The sequence below is a fragment of the Falco punctatus genome, assembly GCF_963210335.1.
Source record: "Falco punctatus genome assembly, chromosome: 6".
NCBI lineage: Eukaryota > Metazoa > Chordata > Aves > Falconiformes > Falconidae > Falco > Falco punctatus.
In genome coordinates this window covers 71,953,104-71,977,019 of record NC_137585.1, presented here as the reverse complement: position 1 = coordinate 71,977,019, position 23,916 = coordinate 71,953,104, and the positions used below count along the sequence as shown (strand labels likewise).

The 23,916-nt window shown below is 53.5% G+C and overlaps 1 protein-coding gene across 8 annotated transcripts in view; it reads left to right on the top strand.

Annotated features, from left to right (window-relative positions):
• Positions 1-1,871: 1,871 nt before the first annotated feature.
• The window catches only part of SBF1 (SET binding factor 1), a 98,656-nt gene continuing 76,611 nt past the window's right edge, over positions 1,872-23,916 (top strand). For 6 of the 8 annotated variants that reach the window (XM_080392787.1, XM_080392783.1, XM_080392784.1 and 3 more), the window contains exon 1: positions 1,873-2,054. In XM_080392787.1, the coding sequence (XP_080248913.1) occupies positions 2,000-2,054 (55 nt within the window). In that variant the 5' untranslated portion in view covers positions 1,873-1,999. Of the gene's footprint in view, positions 2,055-23,916 lie in introns of all 8 variants that reach the window. The other 2 variants (XM_080392781.1, XM_080392789.1) reach the window with 2 other exon arrangements.

The window sequence follows — 23,916 nt, the reverse complement described above, 5'->3', positions numbered from 1 at the left end:
GCCCGGGAGACGGCATCCTGCGGCATCTCCCCACGCGCGGCTGCGGGGACAGGGTCGCAGCGCCCCGGGATCCCGTCCCTCCTGGGGGGGACACTTGGGAGGCTGTGCGTAATGGGGAGGGTCCCGCACACCCGGGGGGTCGGGCACCCTGGAGCAGCTGGGCACCCTGGGGACCGTGCACATCTGGGGGGGCCCGTGCACACCTGAGGGATCCTGCACACCTGGAGGGGTCGGGCACCCTGGGGACCGTGCACATCTGGGGGGTCGGGCACCCTGGGGGAGTGGTGCACACCTGGGGGGGTCCGGCACACCTGGGGGGGTCAGGCGCCCCGGAGGGGCTGGGCACCCTGGGGACTGTGCACGCCGGGGGGGGGTCGGGCACCCTGGGGACCGTGCACATCTGGGGGGTCGGGCACCCTGGGGGAGTGGTGCACACCTGGGGGGGTCCGGCAAACCTGTTGGGGTCAGGCGCCCTGGAGGGGCTGGGCACCCTGGGGACCGTGCACACCGGGGAGGGTCGGGCACCCGGGGGACCGTGCACATCTGGGGGGCCGGGCACCCTGGGGGAGTGGTGCACACCTGGGGGGGTCCGGCACCTGGGGGGGGGGTCGGGCACCCTGGGGCTGCTGGGCAAATTAGGTACCGTGTACATCTGGGCAGGCCGTGTGCACCTGGGGAGGAGGTCGGGCACCCTGGGGGAGTAGTGCATACCTGGGGGGGCCATGCACACCTCGGGGGTCCTGCACACCTGGTGGGGCCCGTGCACACCTGGGTGAGTCAGCATCTTGGGGATCGTGCACATATGGAGGTCTGGCACCCTGGGGGAGTAGCGCACACCTCGAGGGGCCATGCACACCTTGGGGGTCCTGCACACCTGGGGGGGGGGCATGCATACCTGGGGGGAGCATGCACACCCGGGCATCCTGGGGGGCCAAACTCCCTGGGGGGGGCTAACTCCCTGGGGGGCTGTGCAGAGCAAAGGAGGCTCTGTGAAATGAGGAGGAGGGGGTTGCACACCAGCAGGAAGGGTATTTTTGGGGGCTGTGCACACCGGGGAGGGGGGGGAGGACATGCACACCTAAGGGCCCGTGCACAGCTCTGTGTGTGTGTGCATCAGCGGGCCATGCACACGGGGAGGGCATGAACACTCGGGGGGGCTGAGCACACCGGAGGGTTGTACACAGCACGAGGTGGCTGCACACACTGGGGTTCAGTGCACTCAGGAGGGGTCTCTGCACACACGTGTCTGTGCACACCAGAGGCCCTTCCAAACCTGGGCTCCCTGCACACTTGTGTCGCTGCATACACGTGCCCTGCACATGCACATCCATGCACACCTGTGTACCCTGACAACCCGTGTCCCCTCACACCTGTGTCCTGCATACCCATGTCCCTGCACACCTGTGTCTGGCACACCAGTGTCCCCTCACACTCAAGTCTCTGCACATCCATGTACCTGCAAACCCGTATCCCCTGCACACCCGTGTCCCGGCACACCCGTGTCCCTGCAAAACCCTGTCCCCTCACACCCATGTCCCTGCACACCCATGTCCCCTCACACTCATGTCTGTGCACATGTGTGTCCTCACACCCTCATATCCTGTACATGCATGTCCCAGCACACTCGTGTCCCCTCACACCCGTGTCCCTGCACACGCGTGTCTCACACATGCATCTCCATGCACACCTGTGTCCCGCACACCTGTGCTCCCCCCATCCCCTCTCGTCCCCCGCCCCGCCCCGAGGGAACTCCCGTGCCGTGGCCCCGCCCTCCACACGCCCCGCCCCCCGCCCGGGCCCCACCCCGCCCCTCCCGGCGCGCCCAATGGGGTGCAGCGGCCCGCTCCCCGCGGTGGCGGTGGCGCAGGCGCAGTGGGGGCGGGCCGGGCCGGCCGCGCGAGGGGCCAAGATGGCGGCGGTCGGCGGGGCGGCCGGGCGGGCAGGGAGCGCGGCGGCGGCGGCGGGGCTGTGAGCGCGGGCAGCGGCCGCCGCCCCCGCCATGGCCCGCCTGGCCGACTATTTCGTCCTCGTGGGCTACGACCCCGGCAAGCGCGGTGAGCGGCGGCGCGGGGCGGCGCGGTGCCGGCGGGGGCGCGACCGCTGTCACCCGCCGCGGGGGAGGGGCGCGGGCGGCGCCGCGCGGGGGCCCGGGGCCGGGTACCGGCGGGGGGCAGGGGGTGACAACGGGACGGACCCGCGCGGGCCCGCGTCGCCGGGGGTGCGGGCCCAGGCCCGGGGCGCGGGCCGCGCCCGCGCTACGTGGCGGCCGGGCCGGCGGGCGGGACCGCGGCCGGTACCGGGCGCGGCGGCTGGGGCGGGCCTGGCTGGGGCGGCTCCGGGGTCCTTCAGCCGGGGGGTGCCGTGCCTCCGTGGCGCCCCTTGCAGCGGGGCCGAGGGAGCAGCACCGGCGCTGGGTGTGCGCAGCTCCCGCTGCCCGTTCCCCGGGGCTTCCCTGCGTTTGCCCGTGGACCGGCAGACGGGAACGCCTGCGCGTCGTTGGGCTGAGTTAAATTACAGTTTCTGTCATTTTAGAGGCTGCCCCAGCAGCGGTGCCGTTGCTGAGCCATCACCGCTCCGGAGCCGGTGGCTGGCGTTGGCCTGGGGTGGGGGTTTTTGGCCCCCTGCTCCCTGGGATGCAGTGCCCAGGCTGCCCCAGCCCCGCTCCTCCTGGGCAGACCCGAATCCCCTCGGACAGGGACGGTGCCGGGCTGGCTTTGGCCTTAACGCCGCTGCCTTGGAGGCTCCCGACCCGCAGGGCTGTTTAAAGACCTCGGCCCACGTCTGTTCTTGTCTTCAGGTGCTGGGCTTGGTTTTCTTGGTCATGGGGTTTCAATTTGGGTTCTGAGGGCTCTCTCTGATGTTTTCTGCTGCCTTCCTGCACCCGATCAGTTTTGGTAAAAATGAGCATAGTCAGCGTTATAAATGAGGCTACGTTTACCTAAAATAAGGATTTTCTTGCAGAACACAAGAGCGCCTATTCTCCAAATTGCACATTCGCAGCAGAAGAGGCTGTTGCCTGGAGTTGCTTTGAGCGTGCTCTTGGAGCTGAGGAGGGGGAATCCTTTTCCACGCAGTGCCTGTTAAGCTGTGGATTTGATTATTATGGGAAGTTGTTGAGGCTGAGAGCTTAGTTAACATTCAGAGCGGCTGCACAGTCATATGGATACAAGTGTTTGCAGTACTCGGCGCAGATCCTGACACTCATCCTCTCTCTCAGGTTCCAGAGCAGGCCAGGAGCTGCCCTGCAGAAGGCAGGAGCTCCGGGTAGCACAGTGTGCAGCTCCACTGAAGGTTCAGGTTCAGGAAGGCATTTGGGCTGGAGAGCAGCTTGGATCAGAGCTTTGGTGTTTTCTGAGCAGTGTCTGATGGACATGGTGGGGTCTTTTGTTATTGTTATTGCAGGTGGTTTCCCCCAGTGTCACAGTGTCCTGTAGCATCAGAGTGGGAAGGAGTTTCTCTCTCCTGCCAGGGCCCTCAGGTCGGACTCTGCCTGGGGGAGCTGCAGGAGGTGGGCTGCCCAGGCCTGCACCCTCTGGGAGCAGATGTGGTGGCCTCTCGGGAGTGAATGGAGGGCTGTGGTGATGCTTCACACTTGTGCCATCTTTGCCTCACTGAGTGCTGTCTCTGGGGCCTTTGAGCATTTTCTTCTGCATCTTCTTGCTCATCTCAGCCTCCCTCCTGTAGCTGTGGCTGATATTTGCGGTGTAAACCTGGTGGTGGTTTGTAGTGGTTAGTGATGGGGTACGGTGGGGCTTACGGAGCAGGTGAGTGCTTTAGTCATGTGTTCCTTATCTTGAGTCTTGGAAACCTGAGTTTCAGAAGGGAACAGGAAATGCCATGCATCTTCCTAGTGGTTTGTTTGGGGAAGTTGGACAGTTCTGCAAGGTGAAACGGTTAATTGCAGTGGGACCTTAGAAAGGAAAGAGCTTACAGTTAATGACTTGCATTCATCTGACTTAAATGTTCACTTCTTTTTTCAATTTTAAATCTCATCTGTAGCATACAGGCCAGAGAACTGGACTGAATGAGCTTGTGTTTGGGCTGGTTACAGACCTGGCAAAACATCCTGCCTTAACTTGGAAACCATTAGCAGGTTTTGGTAGTATAAAAACCTGCTGCCAGCTGCAGCGCTTGTCTGGTGGTGGCTGTCCCAGTAAAAATGCATCTGTGTCTACCCTGAACCTGCCCTCAGCTGCCAGCCTTGGGTCTGAGAGGCTCTTGAACCAGCAGGCATAGGTATAGCATTACTAGCTCTGCATCCAGCCAAGTGCTTTTAGACTGTAGTCCTGTTTTAATTAGCTATGTAGTTGAAAGTTGCAGGCCTTTCCTAGGCTGTGTTTCAGCTTAGCAGAGCTGTTTGAGGTCTGTGGGGTTGCTGCTTCCCCATGACCGTGGATGGAGATGTCAGCACTGCCTCGGGGCCCATGGTCATCGCTCTGCAGCCAAGGGTGTTTGTCTGTGGTAAGAACTGGTTGTGATCTGCTCCACTTCATAACAACTTGGGTGGGCTTTTTGCCCTTGGCTGCTGGCATGGCAGAGAATTTGGCACCTCTATCGGGGGTGGTTGACAGAAGACATGCAGCTGTCTTCCTCAAGCATGGCAGAGCTACGAGGTGGGGAGGAGATGTGTCCAGGCCACCATGGGGAGCTTCCACTGCAGAGCCTGAGTCTCCTTGTGCTGAGATAATGTAGTCACAGGTGACCTCACCAGAGTGAGGTATCCAGGAGTTGACATCCTCACCCAGAGAACGCCACTGGTGAGCACCGCGTAGATGTCTCTTCTGACCAGTGACATCTAAAGCAAAACCCTTTCACATCGTAGTGTGCGGGTGCCCAAGTGCTCTCCTGACCTGTGTGAGGGGCAGTTTGAAGCAAGGCATGTGTCTGAGCGATGTGCCAAGCCCTCCTGAGCTCCCCCAGGATCTGTCCAGTAACGATGCAAAGATTGATGCCGGTTATTTGATTTTTGGGATCAATATGGCAATGCTTGTTCCCTGCGTGCTGTCCTGTTTTCATGTTCCCCTGCTCTACAGGGAGCTTAGATAATGTTTGGAAGAAGGGCACGCCGCTCTCATCTGTGAGTGACTAATTGCTTTACAGGTTGGGTTAGTCTCAGCAGAGCCGTAGCCTGGGTGGCAGGCTGCTGCTGCCACGGCTGTGCTGTGCTGTGCCAGCACCTCCCTGCCAGATGTAAACAAAGCAGGGCCAAGCGATGCAGGGGGGAACCCACATGGTGACCAGGAGGCTTGGCTGCACAGGAGCTGGATGGGACCCTTCGCCTGGGCAGGGAGAGGGCTCTGCTCTGCCTGCAACTGGATGCGTGTGTGCAGCAGCGACGTGTTTGCATGTGGCTGGGCACTGTGGCTGCCGAGATGTTCATGAGCCAGTAGGATTAATGGTCAGGCAGGGATGGTGAATGGGAGGTCTGCTGGGGTGGTGGGACCTGAGGTAGCTCTGCGTCATCTCCAGAGACAGAATCATAGAATCATGGAATAGTTTGGGTTGGAAGGGACCTTAAAGACCATCTAGTTCCACTCCCCCTGCCAGGGACAGGGACACCTGCCACTAGACCAAGTTGCTCCCAGCCCCATCCAACCTGGCCTTGAACACTTCCAGGGATGGAGCAGCCACAGCTGCTCTGGGCAGCCTGTGCCAGTGCCTCACCACCCTCACAGTAAAGAGTTTCTTCCTTGCATCTAACCTAAATCTACCCTCTTTCAGCTTAAAGCCATTCCCCCTTGTCCTACCACTACAGGCCCTTGTAAGAAGTCCCTCCCCAGCTTTCCTGTCAGCCCCTTTAGGTACTGGAAGGCCGCTGTAAGGTCTCCCTGGAGCCTTCTCTCCTCCAGGCTGAACAGCCCCAGCTCTACCAGCCTGTCCTCATAAGATGTTAATGTAGTTTAGCGCAGTTTTGTGGGAACAAAACTGAAAGCAAGAGAGATGGACTCAAGGGCTGGAGTGGAGCAGCAAGCAGGGTTTGGCAGAGCAGTGTGGGGCTCACTGGAGGCTCTGGGAGCTGTGATGGTGGAGTCTGGCGAGTCTGCAGTTCTTGCTGGGGCTGACAGTTGGCATCTGCTACTGGTGCAGAGCATTACCTGCCTGAAGGGGCCTGGTCCTCCCCATCACGTGCAGGCTTGTGGTGCATAGTCGTGATGACCGCTGGAACTAGAGTCTCTGCTGGCCTTGTGGTCATCTGGAAGGATGAGAAAAAAAGGAGTTAACTCTTTCAAGAAACGTGTTGTCTGGCTGTGAAAGTGATGTCTTTGCAGTACAGTGTGAGATCCTCTGGCTGTCTGGTGTTTATCATGAGGCAGGTGGGTGTCTGCCTGCTTTCCGTCCTGTTTTTGCAAGCCCTAAGTGTGCCGAGCTGCTCAGTTGCAGGTATGGCATCCAGGGAAGCAGAGCACTGACACTACAGTGAGAAGAAGCTGCAGTTGCCTGATGCTGATGTCCATGTGTCTTGGTCAGTTGTGACTGCAGCCACAGCGACTGTACACCTAGGCAGTTCCTGCTCCCTGCGCCTGTGTCGGGAGAGGGGCTTCGTGCTTCCGCAGCTCTGGATGAATGTATGGAGCTAAATGCACCCTGGCAGTGGGAAATGGGTCTTTTCATATGTGAGTGTTTGTTATATTGTGTCATGATTGCTCACATTATTCTCTGTAAATGGATGTTTTTAAATCTCTTGGCTCTTATCTTTGATGCAGACAAATGACTGCTTTGCACAGCCAGGACTTCTGGCTGCTTTTTGCCTCGGAATCCAAGAGACTTTTCTCTGTGTATCCCTCATGGCCTGAGAGTCCAGAAGAGCTCAATTTCAAAACATGTTTAGCATGGATGAAGGGCTTATCTTGAAGTTTTTTGTATGGAGCACTGGATGAGGCATGGCCTCTTCCCTGCGGGGAATTAAAAAACAAACAAACAAACAGAAAAAAAAGGGGGATTTAGAATACGTGCATTTCTGAATAAGCCATTGATGATCTGCTGCTGTTTCTATCTGTGTCCCGAGTTTGCAGCTGTGCAGGCCTCCCCAGCCCTGGCATTTGCTGGGTGCTGCAGATTCTGGCCAAGCCTCTGAGGTTCGCCCCCCCCAGGTAAAATGCAGCAGGGGAGGAGGGAAAACCTTTCAGCTGGGTGGGTGGGAGGTGACAGGGACCGAGACCCCCAGCTCAGGATCTCCCTGGGTTTTTCCCTGTGGACTGCCACATCTACTCCAACCTTGGGTGTGCTGTTGGAGGCCTGGAGCGATGGCGAGGCCGTGCGGCATCACTCCCTGACAGGATGGCAACCTTGCATGTCCCCGCACCGCTTGCCACCTAACTTCCAGGGGGCTGGCTGCCCCAGGGGAGTAGCGTGCTGGGGTCTGGTAGATTCAGACCCTACTGCAATGCCTGCTGCTCTCTGGTCCGAAAATGAAGTTGCTGCTGTTTCCCAAGACCTGGACAGCCTGGGAGGGATGCTGATTTTCTGCGAGGGCATAGGGGCTAGCGTGGAGGCTGGTGAGGCTGCTCGGAGGCCTGGGGTGGGGAGGCTGCAGCATTTTCTGTATTTCTTTGCAGCTGTGCAGACTGGAGCATCATGCCACATTTGGCATACTCTTTCTGTTCTGTAACATTACTCCTTCAGAATGCCTCGCTGCTCCCACAGTCAGGGCTGGGGTTTGGACATGTTAATTCGGCTTTTGAGCTTCTGTGGGAGGTAAGGGTGGACGCTGAGAGGAAACTGCCTCTGTGCTTGGTGCTCTCTCTTTCTGTGAGGTCTTGACGCAGCTTCTGGTGGTGCAGGCCCTGTGCAGACGGTCTGAGTAACGAGGACGCAGGCGTGATGCGTCCTGTGTTCCTCTGAGGTGCTCGCAGCTTCTCTGCGTCTCAGGCTTTCACTGTGTGGCTGGAGCTGATGCCTGGAGTGCAGAGGTAGAGAAGCTGAAGTAAACCCACTAGGCCAAGGAGAGCTCTCTCGGCTCATCCTTCTACTGTCCCACCTGTGTTTCGAGTTGATTTTCAGCCCGAGTGTGCCAGGCTCTCTGCTCTGCAAGATGTCTGTGCAGCTCTCACGAGTGGGAGGCATTTCTAACTGGCAGTAAAAATACGCTTCGCTCTGTTGTGCATGGACCCGACCAAGTGACTCATTGGTTTGACTCAGACTGGCTTCTTGTAACACGCACATCTAACAAAAAACCCCAAAACCCATACGTTGAAATGCCTCCAGCGATTGCGAACAGCAAGCTCTGTTTGCTACATAAATACTTGCAGAGGCGACCTCGGAAAGAGAGGATGTAATCCCTGTGCATGCCATGTGCAAAGATGCCTGTCTTCTGTCCAGTTACCTGGCTGCTTGAAATGAGAGAGCGTTGCAGCGATTAGGTGGATGTCTGTCGAAGGGGGTCACCCTACTCCTGGCAGCCGCCAGCCCCCATATCACGGCATCCCAGCTGCACCGGTCGGTCTGGGAACTGCAGCTCCTCTGATCCCAAATGCTTTATTAATACTTGTCTTGTTCTCTTTGAACTTTTGCCCAGGAAGAGAAGCTCTGTGTGCTGTGGATCAAACACCAGGGAGTCAGATGCCTGACTGACGTGGGATTAGATCTTCCTTTAGCCAGCGCCAGGTCTGATGGATAGGGTGGTGCGTTTAGTAAAGCAGTGCCCTGTCTTAACTAGGTCTCAGCACTTCCAGTTTCCTTGAGGTACTTTTGTAGATCAGAAGAGATTAATCCTGCAGTCGCTGTAAGATTCATGAGGTGGCAGGCCCTGAAAGCCATCAGTTGTGCCGTGTGGACTCTGCTGCCTTTTCTTCACGGCTGTGTAAGTCCATCCTGCTTGTCAGGCTGGCAGTGTGGTGTTGGTAGTGCATAGGTGTCAACGCTCCAGCTGTCCCAGCAGCAGAGCCACAGCCTGTCTTCTGCTGCTGTCACAGCAGCGTGCGCCTGCGTGGGTACTCCTGGGTGATAGTCTTGTGACTTCTGAAACCTTGCTCTTGCAAGGTCTGGTGAGCCCATCGCCAGCCTGTACACGGGCTGCAGCTGTGCCATGGCACACTGGCTGGCACCGGGCCTTGCTCGGGTGCTTATTACTTGCTGGATCACTGTCTGTGCAGGAGTGGCGAGGTCTCTCTTCTCTCCTTGCCATCACTTCTCCCTACCCTGTACTGCTTTCTCTGGCTGTTTCCTGTGGCTGCCAGAGCTTGGTTTGGTCGATGCATGCTGGCAGCCTCACTGGAGGTGCCAGGGCAGCTGGAGCCCGTGTGCCTGTCTTGTGCGGTCAGCAGCTCTGTTTCTCAAAGGTCATTGAGTGGGATGATGCTTTGAAATGGTTTAAATACATCACAAGAAGCATCTCGGTGTAAAGCTTTCCACGGGCTCACCTCTATGAGTTGAAAACCTGCGATGTTTCCTAAGACAAGATGGAAAATTCTCTCTGTGCCATTTTGGGTGATTCTCCTTTTTCATGGGGGAACAAATGTATTTTATATCGGTGTGGGATGAGTAATTTTGGCCCTGGAGCAATACCTGTGCAGGATAAATTGGCACAAATGCTTTAGTCCTCTGATCTAGTTGTTTCTACCCCTCTGTGAAGAGACGCTCCCATGGCCAGCTGGATTTCATTGCCAGAAACTCCTGTTGTTGTGACCATCGCCAAGAGGGCAACTGGTGTTTGTGTGACTGCATGACACCTGTGTCACAGTTTTGGGAAAGTAGGTGGCCATGAGGAGGAAGCATCAGTCTAAAACATATGTTGTAACCAGATTCTTTAACTGTGAGTAATATTTTGTTTACCAGTAGTGAGAATTTTGCAAATTTCTTTTTCATTTTTCTCACTCGAGCTTGTGTTTATTTCGATGTCAGCGGGAATCTGAAGACTTTGTTTGCAGCAAGTTTCATTTTCCCATTTCTAGTACTGGGACACTAGGCTTGAAAAGCAGCTGCAGTTTAATGGACACTAAAAACACAATCAAAAATGAGGTAGAAGGTGCTCTGGAGTTCCCCAGGCTGCCCAGCTGTGCGCCCTGTGGGAGCTCCCTGGGGCAGGAGGAGGAGATAACCATGAAAACCCCTTCGGTTTGGTTACCCCAAGATGCCTGGGGGGATCGGAGGAGCGGTGAGGCAGAACTGCTGAGCCAGGGGAGCTTTTTCTCTGCCTCTTGCTGTGATTGTGGCATGAAGCCTTCCGGGGCTGGGCTGCTTGTCTTTTCCTCTATGTGGCTATAACTGTTTTGACCACTAAATACTTGTTATGTCAAACCAGACATTTGAGAGCCTGCAAGCACCTCGGGGCAGGGATCATCCTGTCTTTCCAATATCCAAGGCATATTCAGCCCTTCTAGTTTTGTAGCTGGTAAAAGAGGAGGCACAGGGCGTTTGGTAAGGTGGCAGCAGTTACTGGTGAGGAGGGGCAGGTAGTGGATGTCAGGGTATGTGGAAGAGTGGCACGTGGAAGAGCAGCATGTGAGGGCCCTTCATCTCCCAGGAGTAAAGGCCTTTCTTTTGCACTGATTCACATAGTTTTTTTGTTTATGGCATGCCTCAAAAGTGCCACGTGTCAGTTTGCAGGGAACAGCCTGCATATTTGGCAGCTGCTGCTGCCTTGTAACTGAGATTTGGATAGTCTTGCACATTATCTCTATGTTTCTGAATGCTTTTTGATCAAGATGATGCAGCAGGAAGTTTTTTGGGAGGACAAACTGGGCCTGTCTCTTCATTAGATGTATTTTTGTGTTGTGGGTAGCTGTAGGAAGTAGAGCAGAAAACTAGTCAGGCTGCTTACCACTTCTCGGTGCAGCACCTTCCTCCCCAAACCAGGGGTCTCTGAACCATGCTGATTGCCCAGTTAGCTGCGCTTTTCAGTCTGGTGGGGTCACACCCTTTGCAAGGATGAACTGCTCTGGCATCGAAGCCGAGAGAAGGACCAGTGCCCGTCTGGAACTACTGTTCCCCTTGCCCTGAGCTTGGACAGCTTCTGATCTGAGGGATCACAGCTGTGGCGCACCGCTGGGCCTCAGCTCTCTGGTCGGAGGGGAGCATCTCCTGCAGAGCCTGGGGTGAGCCTGGGTCTCTTGTCTGCGTACACTGCTTCTGTGGGCAGCGCCAGCCAGCCTCGTGGACACTGGTCCTCTTGGCAGCCTCCAAGTCCACTCCTCTCCAAAACTGTGATAATGTTGCTCTTTTAGAGTGGGAAAAGGCTCCTGCCCTTATTTTAGGGACCTTACCCAAATATTTCTTGTTTGGATTTTGTTTTAGATACCTGCAGTCATGCATCTAATGATTTGAGAACTGAGATGTTCATCTGTTAATCAAGACCTGGAAAAGCCTGTAGTAAATTGCACGCAAGGCTGCCTGGTCAGGCTGTTGGGGAGTGCTAGCTGTGGGGGGAGCCAGCAGGTGTTTGCGAGGCACAGTGGTGAGACCAGGTACCCCTTTGGCTGTAACACCCTGGCAGTTGTTGCAGTGTAAACATGCTCGTGTCAGTACGCGCAGTGTGCACTGCTGCAGGATAGCTGCGTGTCCCAGTGCAGTGCCCGAGCACAGCTGTGGCAACTGGTGCTGGTTACCTCTGTCTTCATCTGTCAGGTTTTCAGCTGGATTGTTCAGTTGGTGAACTTGGAAATGCACTTCTCCAAGGTGAGCCAGAGGAGCTTGAACCCCGGACAGGTAACATGGTGCAGAGTGTGTGCATCTCCTCTGCTCCTTCTGCCTGTCCTGGCTGCCCCTGTTGTGCTGGCTGTCCCTCTGGTGGGGCTGGGGGACTCCCCTACAGGCTGTGGGAGCACAGGAGTGGGAGAATCGGTCAGCACAGCTGCTGCCGTGTCTGCTGCTGAGCCGAGAGTGGAGATAGTTCCGCACTCGCCTTCGAACACAACATCTCTTTTCAGCGCTGAACGGGGTGAAGCCAGAGGACAATTGTTTGCTTCAGTTTCTTCTGGAGGAGTGGCTACGGTGGCAGCAGGGGTACCAGCAAGGGGATGCGTCATGAGTTGTATTTAGAAATTAGTAAAACTACAGTTCTTGTGGAGCCGCACATCATCCGAGAGGCGCAGGATGAATGTTGTCGGTGAGGAAGCAGTATGCTGGATGGCACTTTGGGCTTGGTCAGCAACTGGACTGGTACCACATGGGTTCCTTTGGAAAGGCAGGTGATTAGGAATGAGGGGAGATAGGCTCCTGGATGAGATAAACATGAACTTAGTGAGACCTAGTTAGGAAGGAGATCAGACAATGTGCCATAGTGAAGCATGGTGTACCAGAGATAGACTGCTCCAGTTGACCTTCCTAATGAGGAGAGTGAGACCCATGCTGATTTATGCAGTAATTATCAGCAGGAGTGACTCCTATGGGTTATCAGTGAGGCAAGGAGCTTAATCATTGCGTCTAGTGATGTGTTAGGTATGCAGTGATGTTGGGAAAGCCTAGGAAAGAGAGTGCTGCCTCACTGCACTGACCAGCTCATCACTGGATGGAAGCTGCTGTGCAGGCTGCGGCAGTTAAGTCCATGCCTTGTGTGCAGCTGCTTGGCCCATGTTGCCAGCTTAGGCACCTGTTCTCAGTATGATAGTTTGTGCTCATTAGATCTATTTGAGATTTTGAATCAGATAAAGAAGATGCAGCCTTGTTCCTTGGGACATCTACAGTGTGGCTGATGACGTGGTTAAGATCAAGATCAGTGAGCCGTGTGTCATAGCAGAGTCTGTGGAGTTTGCAGCTGACTGGGTGCACAAAGTGCTTGTTTTTCCCCGAAGAAGCGAGGAGTGATCGTGTCCTTCTCCCTTTGAGGGATACTTGAATTCTGAAGTGAAATCATGGACGTAACCTTGGCAGATACAAACTAAGCGTGGATAGTGCAGTTGAGGAGGGGCTGAGAGCCGTCTCTCCCCAGACACATGCAGTCGCTTTGGTGGGGGATGCTGCTGTTGCTGCACAGGAGGAAGCGGTGGCAATGGGAGCGCTGGTGCTTTTGTGAGCTGGAAATTGAAGGAAGTAAACAACCGGTTATGCTAAACTGTGCAGGGGAGAGTTGGGTAGTATGGCACCACGGTAGCAGGTTTTGGAATAGATGTTAATTATAGCCTCCCTTCATGGGCTGGGGGAGAGCCATATGCTGTTAACATTTGCAGCTGATGTGAAATTGAGAGAAAGGAGTTGCCACTATCTTAAAGCACAAAAAATATTTGGAGAGCTCCTCAGCTCTTGCTGTGATTTGTCTAGAATGAAACTAAATTTTCCGTAATAGTAATTGGGGATTTTTCTGAGGGAGCAGGGCAGAGCCCTGCCCTCCGGCCTCTGGCTGGTGAGAGCAGTCTGGGATGCCTGTGTTTGGGGAGGAGGAACAGGCACAGCACACAGCTGAGGATGGGGCTTCCTGAATCCCTTGGAGCCGGGACTGCTGCACTGTCTGTGCCGGGACTGTGCCTCCACTGTCATGCTCAGCTTGGGGTGCTCAGTTCAGGTGGGCTTGTGCATCTGGCATGACAAGGAATTTAAAATGTGTTTAAGCAGGCTAAGCGGTAACTAAGATGATGTACACCTGCAAGCATCTGAGCATGTGAGCGCTATATAGTCTCATGTAGCCCAGTGTGTTTAACAAGGTGTTGGGCTGAAATTCTGAGGTTGTGTGTCTGTTCTGTGTCATGTTCGTAAGTGTGTTTGTGCCACTGGCATCTGAGACCTTCCTAGCCACGGAGCTGCCTTTGGCTGGAGGAGCTTGGCTAGAGGAGGATGGGCTTCTTCTATCTCTGAACACTTGGAATACTGTTATATCAACGTTGTCTTGGTTTTATTACCGAGCAAAATGTCTGTGTATTTGAAGCTGTGAGCCTGGGGGCAAAGGGGAGTGCAGCTTGCATATTGGATGTGAGGAGTGTTTGAGCGACTTGGCCTGTGGCTTTTGGGGCTGTAGCAATCTAACTTGTGTGCCGGGCCATTGGCATTGTGTCGGCTGTGACCATTTCTGGTCAGGGTCAGCAGACATCAAGTGGTGGATCTAGTTCTGTTCCAGAGCTTGTGCTGCTCCCAGCACTCGCCTCAGGAGCGCTGCCAGTCTGGCTGCTTTATCCATGTCCTCTCTCCCTCCTCCTCCTCCTCTAGGCATGTATCTGTGCCATTCCTCTCTGCCGTCTGCTGGGGAGGGGGATCAGTTCAGAAGGATTGTCCCGAAATGCCAGTGTTGGGGTGGGTCGGGTGATGCTGTTCTGGCTGCGGCAGCTCCGGGTGACTGCTGTTCCCACGGGTGTGGAGCCAGCGACAGAGGGGTTCGGCCACGGGGGCCTGGCTGCACCAGGAGGGTTAAGGTAGCCAAGCGTTGTCTCGGCTGCAAGCACCGGCTGAGCTGCCAGCCCTTATTGAGCACCGTGGATATCGGTGGACATCTTAAAGTTGATTTAAGTACAGGCAAGCCAAGAAGATTTCTTGATGTTTCTTGGGAGTGTATCAGAGAATTGACATGCGTGTTCTGCAGCCAGTGTCCATGTCTTCTACTTGTCCTGGGGATTTGAGTCAGAGGAACGCCTTTATTTGTAATTTTATTTATTTAAAAATTAGTTGGGAGCAAAAATTCTGTGGCATCAGGGGAGATCTTTTGTGTTTTGTTACTTCAGTTCTAGGATAAAACCTGGCTGGTTTTGGTCACTGAATGCATTTTTAATTTTCCAGTCTGTTCTCATGCTGCTTTCCTTGATGGCTCAGCACAATGAGGGTGTCTCTGTGGATGGGAAAGCATAAAGTTCTGACTGAGAATTTCCTCAGAAATGTTCCATAAAGCCGAGGCTGTGCTGGACTGTCCTGTGTGTGTGTGCTGCAAAGCATGGCCGGCAAGCAAAAGCGCTGCTCCGGAGTGCTGTGCCGGCAGAGGTGCGAGGCCAGCAGACGTGGCCCCAGTTGGCTGGAGGGGAGGGGGACAGCAGCACTGCAAACAAACCTTGTGCGTCCTGAAGCTGTGACCTGTCTCTCCTAACCCAAGTGCTTGCTTTCTCGCAGCCCAGCAGCGCATGGCTCTCTTTGTGGGGGATTTCTGCTGCTGGTTCAGTAAATTAAACTACTTGATCTTCTGTCTTTGGCTTCAGGCTCTCCAAGTTTCTCTCAGCTGTCTTGACTCTGGTCCATGTTTTCACTTAACTTTTTATTTTCTCTCTCTGTTTGGGCTGGTGTTTGGCTGTGTTTGAATGCTGCTTTGCTCATTTCACATCATGATCTTCATCTTTACTGTTTTAACCTTACCATCTCCATCTTTCTTTTGCATCCTTGTTGGTTTTTTTTTCCCTCTCAAGCCTGGTAACAGAGGTTACTTTACCATCATATTAACGTAGAAGATAGAAATGTTGATTCTCATCTTTTGACCTTAAGTTTTCTTGACAACTGTCATCTTACAGAATTACCTTTTAAAAATGTTGCATCTCTTGGAAATTCCTCTTCATCAAGGATGTCAGGATTTTGTACGTTGCTTTAAATGCTGATGTACAAACTCCAGCTTTGCTGTATGTTTTGGACCTGTGTCTCGTCAGAACAAATTGTTCAAGGAGCAGCTCCAACTGCTGCTTGAGCTGCTTAGTTCACCCGGGACCAGCTCTGATACTGCGCTCCTCGAGTGTGCAGCAACCTGCTTACCCACTTGCAGTCTCCCAGTTTAATGTGACGTTTGAGGGATAGCAGGGAGCATGAGAAGTAGGTGAGATGTGGACTTGGAAAGCCCCAGCTCGTTTATTGCAGTGCCCTGCCCCGGGGCAGCTCCATGATGGGTGGGTGCTTCCCAGGCACTGTGGTTTGAGCCTATGTGATCCTTCGGCACCGGTTGTGGAGTTTGCAGCGCTCCAAGCCTGTGGGTGCTGGCAGCAGGAGAGATTCCTGCCACTTCTTCTGGCCAGCTTCAGGGCTTTATTTATAGGACTTTCTCAAGTAATATCTCTGAGAGAGACACGTAAGGCCAGAATTCAGCACCGTGGAGCGACTAGCCATGTGAAAGAGCCATCTTCTGAAGCAGGATCACGGAGATGGATGCTCAAGAGGGCATTTAATACCATTCTTATTAGTGACATTAATGCTGCTTTTTCCCTATTCTTGGCAGAGTACAGAATGACACGGCTGGGTTTTGGGGTGTTTTTCTCATCTGTTCGGAGTGCAGCCCTGGAGGTTGGTGCAGAAGAGGCTGGCTCACATGGGCTCCTCCAGGACCTGAAGGAGAGGAAGTCTGTGCCAGACCTGTTAGAGAACAAATGAAAATAAACCTTAGAGAACCAGGTTTTTTTTTGGTTTGTGTTTTGTTTTTTTTTTTTTATAAAAATGGACTGAGTGTTGCCCAGATTATATGTAATCAATACAGAAGTTAGGCAGACCTCCCCAAGAAAAGTGTCATAACCTGTAGTTCATTATGGTCTTGGCCTTTTCAGAGAAGGTTTTTGCCCAAGAAAAAGTGGCAACTTTTTTATAAAGGCCCTTCATAAGCGTCCATGTGTCTGTGGGCATATCTTGGCCCTTTCTTTTGGACGTGACAAATCCCAGGTGGCATCAGGCCAAGGAGAACAAATATAATCTGTCATCTGACGTGGTCTCAGCATGCTAGAATGAAGAGGTGGAACTGCACCGCTGTTAGTGTTTCTCTAGAAATTCAGATGCTGCAGGCTTGTCATTGGGTAAAGTAATGAGACAAGCATTTCATGAAAGGACAGGGACTTTGGTCCCCTGAATCATTTGCTTAGAGAAATCTGTTCCCAGCTAAGGATGCAGTAGGAAGTGCTGTGGAAAGCTGAGGCTGTTCAGTCATCGAGCAGCTGAGAGCCATGGAGTCCTGCCAAACAGCGTGAGGAGTGAGTATCATACATCAGGCTGTAGCAGGGTAAGGAATAGGTGTGGGGGCAGTGATGCTGTCTGGTATCAGCGCTTCCTGGGCTTCTCCAACCCAGGCTTTCTGGCTTTCACCATAAAAGGTGCTGTTTTCTTTCATAGCTTGTGGGTGTGTAAAGTGTTTGCGAGTCCATGTGAAGTGGAAGGTGAGAAGTAAACATCTTGGGAATGAAGGTCGAGAAAGTGTGTGTGAAAGTAAATGCATTGTTCTCGTCGCAGCAGGATAATGGTGTGACTGCCTGAAGTGATATGGTGTTGGGGGTTTTGTCTGAGGTAGTAATTTCGGTTTGGGAGATGAAAGGTTCTCTGTAGCCATGATCCGACGAGAGCACTGGGAGTAGCTCAGAGGGGAGAGATACCTTTGTTGAGTTATGAAAACAGAAACCACCCCAAACCCCTCAAACAACTGCACCTCCCCAAAAAAATCACACCCTTCGCTCTAGTTTTGTCCGCCCATGGAAAGGAGACACATCCTTGGCGTTAAAAGGTAATTATAGAATTTGATACCATCTGACTTCCAGTTTCAGAGTGGGTGTGCTGTGGGGCTGAAGCACTTCCAGTTCAAATGGAGCATTTTCCTGAAAGCATTTCCATCATTTTCCTCCTTGGACAGCTTGTACGGTTTGGAAGTGGGTAACAGTATTTTCAGTATTATCTCCCTTGAGTACCCTACTCACCACCTTGTTGATCCCGGAATCTTGCTTCCAATTCCCAGGCTCCGTGGTTGTCCCTGCAGTGCTGAGGCAGCGGTTTAGGGGACACACTCAGGGGGCAAGGAAAACTAGCTGTCATCTGAAGGCCAGTGCTGCTTGATGAGAGCTTCATTGCAGAAGATGAGAATGTTTATAGTGAGAGTAATGCTGTGGGAATGCATGTCGTGCCTGGGGAACAGAGCTGCTGCTGGGGTGTGAGCCATGGGCTGCCGTGTGTGTGCAGTGTGCGTGAATTCACCTTGGGTGGTTTGTCCACAACCATGATTTTCAGCTGTTGGCCCAGTTCTAGATGCAATTTTATGTATTTGTACTTGTACAAATGGAGAGGATGGATGATCCAGCTCACCTGGGTACTAGTCCTGGTAGTTCAGGGAATATATACTAGAGGGAGGGAGGGTGGTATCTACCAGCTGGATCCTAATAACTGCTCACTTTAGTCAACTTGAAGGTCTAGCACACAGCTGTTTCTGTGGATGATGGATATGTTCTGGTGATGTTCTCGAGGTCATCTGTGTGTGGACACAGCAAAGCACTGCCCACCAAGGGGAGAATGGAGACCCTCTGCTCCAGGAAGGCTACATGTAAAATTAAGAGTTAATCCTAGAATCTCATCAGCTTTCCCCTTCAGCCAGGACTATGGTTGTCACCCTTTGTCTTGTAAGGGGGACCAGTGTCACTGTCCCTCCTCTTCCTCACTGTTCCCTGTAACAGTGTGAAAGATAAAAGCATCACTGAGGTTCTTGAGTAGCTCTTGGCCCATCAGAAGCACACATGTGACAATTAACATTGTGTTTGTTCTGCAGCAGTCCCTTTTCTCCTGGGCACCATCTCTTTGTGTGACACCAGCGTTCCATCTGAAAACCAAGCATGTTAAAATCAAATGCTTGGACAAGTGCAGATTCTTGCATGGACCCCAAAATACTCTCAAGAGATCACAGTTCAATAGTCATCTCAAAGTTAGTGAAACCAATCCTGCAGGGCTTGAGAAAGGCTTCATTTATATATACATGTATCTATATGTGTGTCTGTATTGTGGTTGAATACCACTGTTTGTAGGTAGCTGGGCAGAAATCCCAAATAAAAAAAGCCTTTGGATAGACATTAGAAAATGGTAAATGGCACATCCAGCATTTTATTATCTGTGATAAGCTGCGGAATTGCTTTGATACATATAGATGTAATTTATTCCTCTGGACAGGGAAGTTAGTTGACTGGGCGGCTTGCTCACGTTGCAGAGCGCGCTGTGCTGCACACCATGCTCCATGCCGCCTTTTCCCTGTGGGAAAGTAACAAGGGACAAATGTAAAATAACTTGTAGTACTTTTGATCTTCATTACAGCTCTAAACTGATATTAAAATAGGTTATTAAAATTGCTTTCTTTTCAGTCAGTCAATCTTCAGCACTGGTTGGCTTGCAGGGCTGGGGGGTGAGGAGCTGAGTGAGGAGCTGAAGGCTGGTGGGTGAGGGCAGTGCCCACGGCTGAGGGTAGGAAATACTTTGGATCTTGTCTCAGAAAGTACTTGTGGCTGGCATTTCCCCCCAGCTGTGTGCACAGGGCTGTGACTGCAGGAAATTCTCCTCCACCAGTCAACTTTCCAAGTCCCAGGATGCTCCGGGTGGTTTCTTCTCTTTCCAGTGCTCAGCTGTGCTGGGCTTTCATTTCGGGTGGATGTTCAGTCTTGGGCTTCCTTTATCATCACCCCATGAAGCTTGACCTGAGGGACATTGGCAGCGCTGGTGATGACCTTATGCACCCAGATGCGGGTTGGGGAGCACGGACAGCAGGTACCAGCAGGATGGGGTGGCACCTTGGTGCATGGCTCCTGCCAGCATTGTCCTGCCTTCTCCTTAGGAGTCTGGCAGGGTGGAGGAGTGAGCAGCACACCTGCTCAGCTTACATGCTGTGGGCAGGTGAATGAGTTGTGTGAGAAACACCACCACCACCATGGTGAGAACAGGGACAGGAAACCTAAAAACTGTGGGGAAGGATGGATGGCAAGAGAAGGATAAAGCTCGTGGGGTGGTAAGGGAAGAAAGCGTGTCCTGCCCTGCAGGACAGCATAGAGCCAAAGAGGTGTAGTAGGGATGTGTGGGTCCCCCGAGGCAGCAGCGCTGGGTGACCTTGTGGATATGTCCCCGGCTGCAGTGACAAGCCAGGGGACTGTCCTGCCAGGCCCCGCCAGCAGCACAGTGTGCACTCTTAGGCTTAGATGAGGAGGGCAAGGCTGTTGTGGCATTTGCAGATCTTCTGCCAGATGGAGAGACTACTGGGTGTTAAATCCCAGGATTTACCAGTGTTTTCCTGCAGTGAAGCCTGTTACGGTGCTTGGCAGTTCTGGCCAGCCAGCTGAGACACATGGGCATGGAGGACAGGTGGGAGGGAGCATTAGCATGTTCTGTACCACAGCGGGATGTGGTCAGCCCAGCAGCTGTCCCTGGTTGGGAACCTGACCCTCAGGGATGGGGGAGTGGGGCTCTGGGTACCCCCGCCATGGTCACAGCCCACTCCAGCCCCAGCACAGCATCACTGAGAACCTCAGAAACAGGTCCTTCACAAAGCCGGCTCCTGCTGGGCTGGCAGGGCTGTGGCAGTTAAAAGTGGAGTTACCAGTGTGGGCTCCTGCTTGGAAATGCAGACCCAGTTTGGGGTGAAAGGAAAGGGTGAGTGGACAGAAATTAAATATCCAGGCTCACAGGGTTCCCTGTCTGGGAATAGCCTGACCAGGTCAAAAGGGTTTTTAGGGAGAATGGGCTCTTAAATCCTCCCCTGATCTCCAAAGGGCTTTTGAGTTGGTGCTGTGGAAGTAACAGCACAGGCAAATTGGTGACAGGAAAGGATGCGGGTGCCGGTGTCAGCAAGGCTGGGAGTGTGGCAGGAGCAGATCCGTAGCTGAATGCATGGGCACTGAGGATCCCCTTCCACACCGTGCCAGCTCCAGCCATGGACTTTTTGGCTGAGCACCATGCAATGACCGGGCTGCACTTTCAAGGTTAGATGGATGCAGAGTGGGCACAAGTCATGCTCCATGGTGCGACCCAATGTGCAGGCAGTGGTGACCAGCAGGAGCTTGGCTTCAGGAGTTTTTCTAGATCCAAGCCAGTGCAGACCTACCCAGGACCAGTGGTTCCATCATGGTGGAGGTCACCATTTGTTTTTCATAGAGGGCCTTTGCTTAAAGGCAGCATGTTTTCCCCAGCGCTGCCTTGGACTCTGTGGTGAATTGTTGTATTTACTGAAGATGACAGCAGGCTTTCTCTGAAGCATGGTGGCCTTCAAATTTCTAGAAGGCTTCTGTGATGAAACTGCCGTGACTTGGGTTGCTCTTTGCTTCTGTGGGTAGAAAGCAGTAGGAACACCTCATTCCTGGAGCTCTCCCCCATCCATAGCTTCTCCTTTTCCTCAGGCTCCTGGCGGGTTTTGGTCTTGTCTCGGGGGATTTCAGTACTGTGGCTTCCTGTTGGTTGTGCCAGTGTCCCCTATAGGACAGTGTGTCCTGCTCCAGGACTGAGATTTCTGAAGCAAAAAAGATAACTTTGCTAACAGGATAAGGTTAGCATCTCTCCTGGGAAGAGGTAATCAGTGATCTGCATTGTTGCATTTTAAAAATACAAATAAAGGAGAGTGACTATGCTTTATTCCTCCTTTATTTCCCACTTCACAGGATGATGAACGTCCATCATAGCAGCTCATTCCTTTGTGCTAATGCACGACAGCTTTTAGGCAGTAACACGACCTTGCTGTAGTAGCTTGTTCCCTATAGATCGGCTGCCAGTACTTTTGCATTAGGGATTTGTCAACCTCCCCTATCCTGAGGCTCCTCATGAGTTATGAGGGACTGGGGAAATATTTGGGGAGCCTACAAGAGAGGGTTCCCTGTCTTGGGCTACTCATGGAGTAGCCTGTACCCTCCTGCTGTGCCACCTGAGCTCAGGGGACACTTGGCACGCTGCTCCTGCCTAGCCCTTGTTTGTCTTGTTGCACTGCCGAATGAAGTTGTGTTCCTGGTATTGTTTGCTCTTGTCACTGTTAAAAAAAAAAAAAAAAAAAAAAAAAGCTTTTTTGTGTTGAAGGGGACTGAAAAGGAAGCTGGGGTTTTCAGAGTAGCGTGTTGCTTTTAGCTGTCTTCCCTTATATAGACACAACCTCTGTACCTGCCTGCTTGGTGTGAAGATTGCCGCAGCTGGTGCGAGAAGGGGATATGAAAGAGCAGCACTGGGACTGGGTGCACAAAGAGGAACTGCCCTGTCTGCTAGCTTTTTGTGTACCCCCACCCTGTGCATCCCGCCAGGAGCTGGATGTAGACACACAGCCCGTCCAGCAGCTGCAGCCAGGTCCTGGCTCCCCCCAGCTGCCTCCTGTGCACAGATAACACGCGTGTGCAAATGGGTCTCGCGCAACCCCATGCCTTGATGGTCTTAGCAGTTGACCAGGACCCCCAGACCCTGGTGGTGTCTCACTCTGGAGCATACATGCACCTGTGTCCTCAACCGTGTTGGCTGGTCTGACTTGCTACTGTGTCTGGTGCTGGGCACCCCAGTTCAGGAGAGACAAGGAACTACTGGAGAGGGGCCAGCAGAGGCTACCAAGATGAGGAGGGAACTGAAGCATCTCCCTTCTGAGGAAAGGCTGAGGGAGCTGGGCATGTTTCAGTTGGGGAAGACCGAGAGGGGATCTTGTCAATGTCTACAAACACCTTAAGGGCAAGCGCTAAGAGGACAGGGCCAGGCTCTTTTCAGGGGTGCCAGCGACACGACAAGGGGCAACGGGCACAAACTGCAGCACAGGGAGCTCCACCTGAATATGAGGGAGAACTTCTTTACTGTGAGGGTGACAGAGCCAGGGAACAGGCTGCCCAGAGAGGCTGTGGGGTCTCCTTCTCTGGGGACATTCAAAACCTGCCTGGACGTGACCGTGCAGCCTGCTCTGGGAGAGAGAACCTGCTTTAGCAGGGGGCTGGACTAGGAGATCTCCAGAGGTTCCTTCCAACCCGAACATCCTGTGATCTTTGCTCATGCCAGCGTACGAGCTGTCACTTGTGGTGAGAGCTTGGCCTGTCACTCATGGCCTGACTCCAGCTGCTGGCACCTGAATGCCCATGTGTGCGCAACAGAAATCCCCACCTGGGAAGGGGGGTGCAATAGGGTGTATAAGAGGGCAGAAGGGGCTGTACTGGTTGGGCACCGGGCAAGCCATTGCTCACCAGCAGCTGGCCCCTTTTGCCTCCTCATCCCCATTTCCCCACGTTCCCTCCACCCTAGACCTTCTGGCAGCTCCTTTTCCTCTCTGTAAGCCCTCCAAATGCTCCCCACCAAATGGGAGCATCTGCCTCTGTACCCCATGGCATGTCCTGCAGCCCTGGGCCAGGCTCCCCATCCCTGGCTGGTTTACGGGGCTTACAGTGGTGAGATATTTGAGTCCATGTTTTAAGAGATGATTTAGGGATTTAGTCTGTTGTGTTTCTCAAGGTGTTTTGTTTGTGGATCTCAAAATGTCATCGCAAATGCCAAGTCTCTCCCCTAGGATCCAGGGAGATCTGCTGCCTCTTTGGCGTTGCCTTGGGTTCAGGAAGGGTCCAGGGCCATGAAGGTGCCAAGTATGATTGGAGAGAAGAGTTCTGCGGAGCTGAGTGTGCAGGCAGCCATGCACATTGTTGTACGGGGCATTCCCGTGATAACCTGAAATAAGTTCTCTTGAACCATTTAAAGCTTGGCTGAAAAAAAGCCACAGTAAAAGGCTTGTGTGTCACCTCTCTCTAAAGCCACAGGAGAATATAGCAATCTGATTTCTTTGTTGTTTTTACCTTCAGTTGCACTGACAGAGGGGACTGTGCAATGCTTTACTGGAGGCAGCGGAGGATCCCAACATCCCTGCATACGAGTCTCGTGCTCCCTGACTTGTGGCAGCGTCTCAGAAATAAGCATTCAGCAGTGCAGCAGTCAGTGCCGCTTCTGAAGCGTCAGCCAGTGAAGGCTTTGCCCGTGTGGCTGTGGGTAACCCTAAATCCCCCGCCTAACTCTGACTTGGGGGGTGGTGGTGCTGCAGCTCCTGCTGTGTGGCGGGATGGACGGGCCAAGCAGAAAGCACCCGGAGAGGCTAGATGGAGAGCTGGTGTGCTTGAGTGAATGCATTGTGAAGAAGGGGCTCCAATCGAACGCGTGCCGTGCTGTGCCCCCGCCGGGGCTGCTCCTTGCCCTGGCAGGCAGCCGTTTCCTTTCTGTTTCGGGAGGAGACCTGTCTTCACGGTGGCTTCGTGCAGCACGGGTGTTATTTCACTTGCCAATACTGTTGCGTGCGCTGTGACACTGCTCGCTCTTAATTTGCTGGTTTTAGCTTCTGTCTTCGGCTGTGGATGCTTCCCTGGTGCTGCTGGGAGTGCCTGG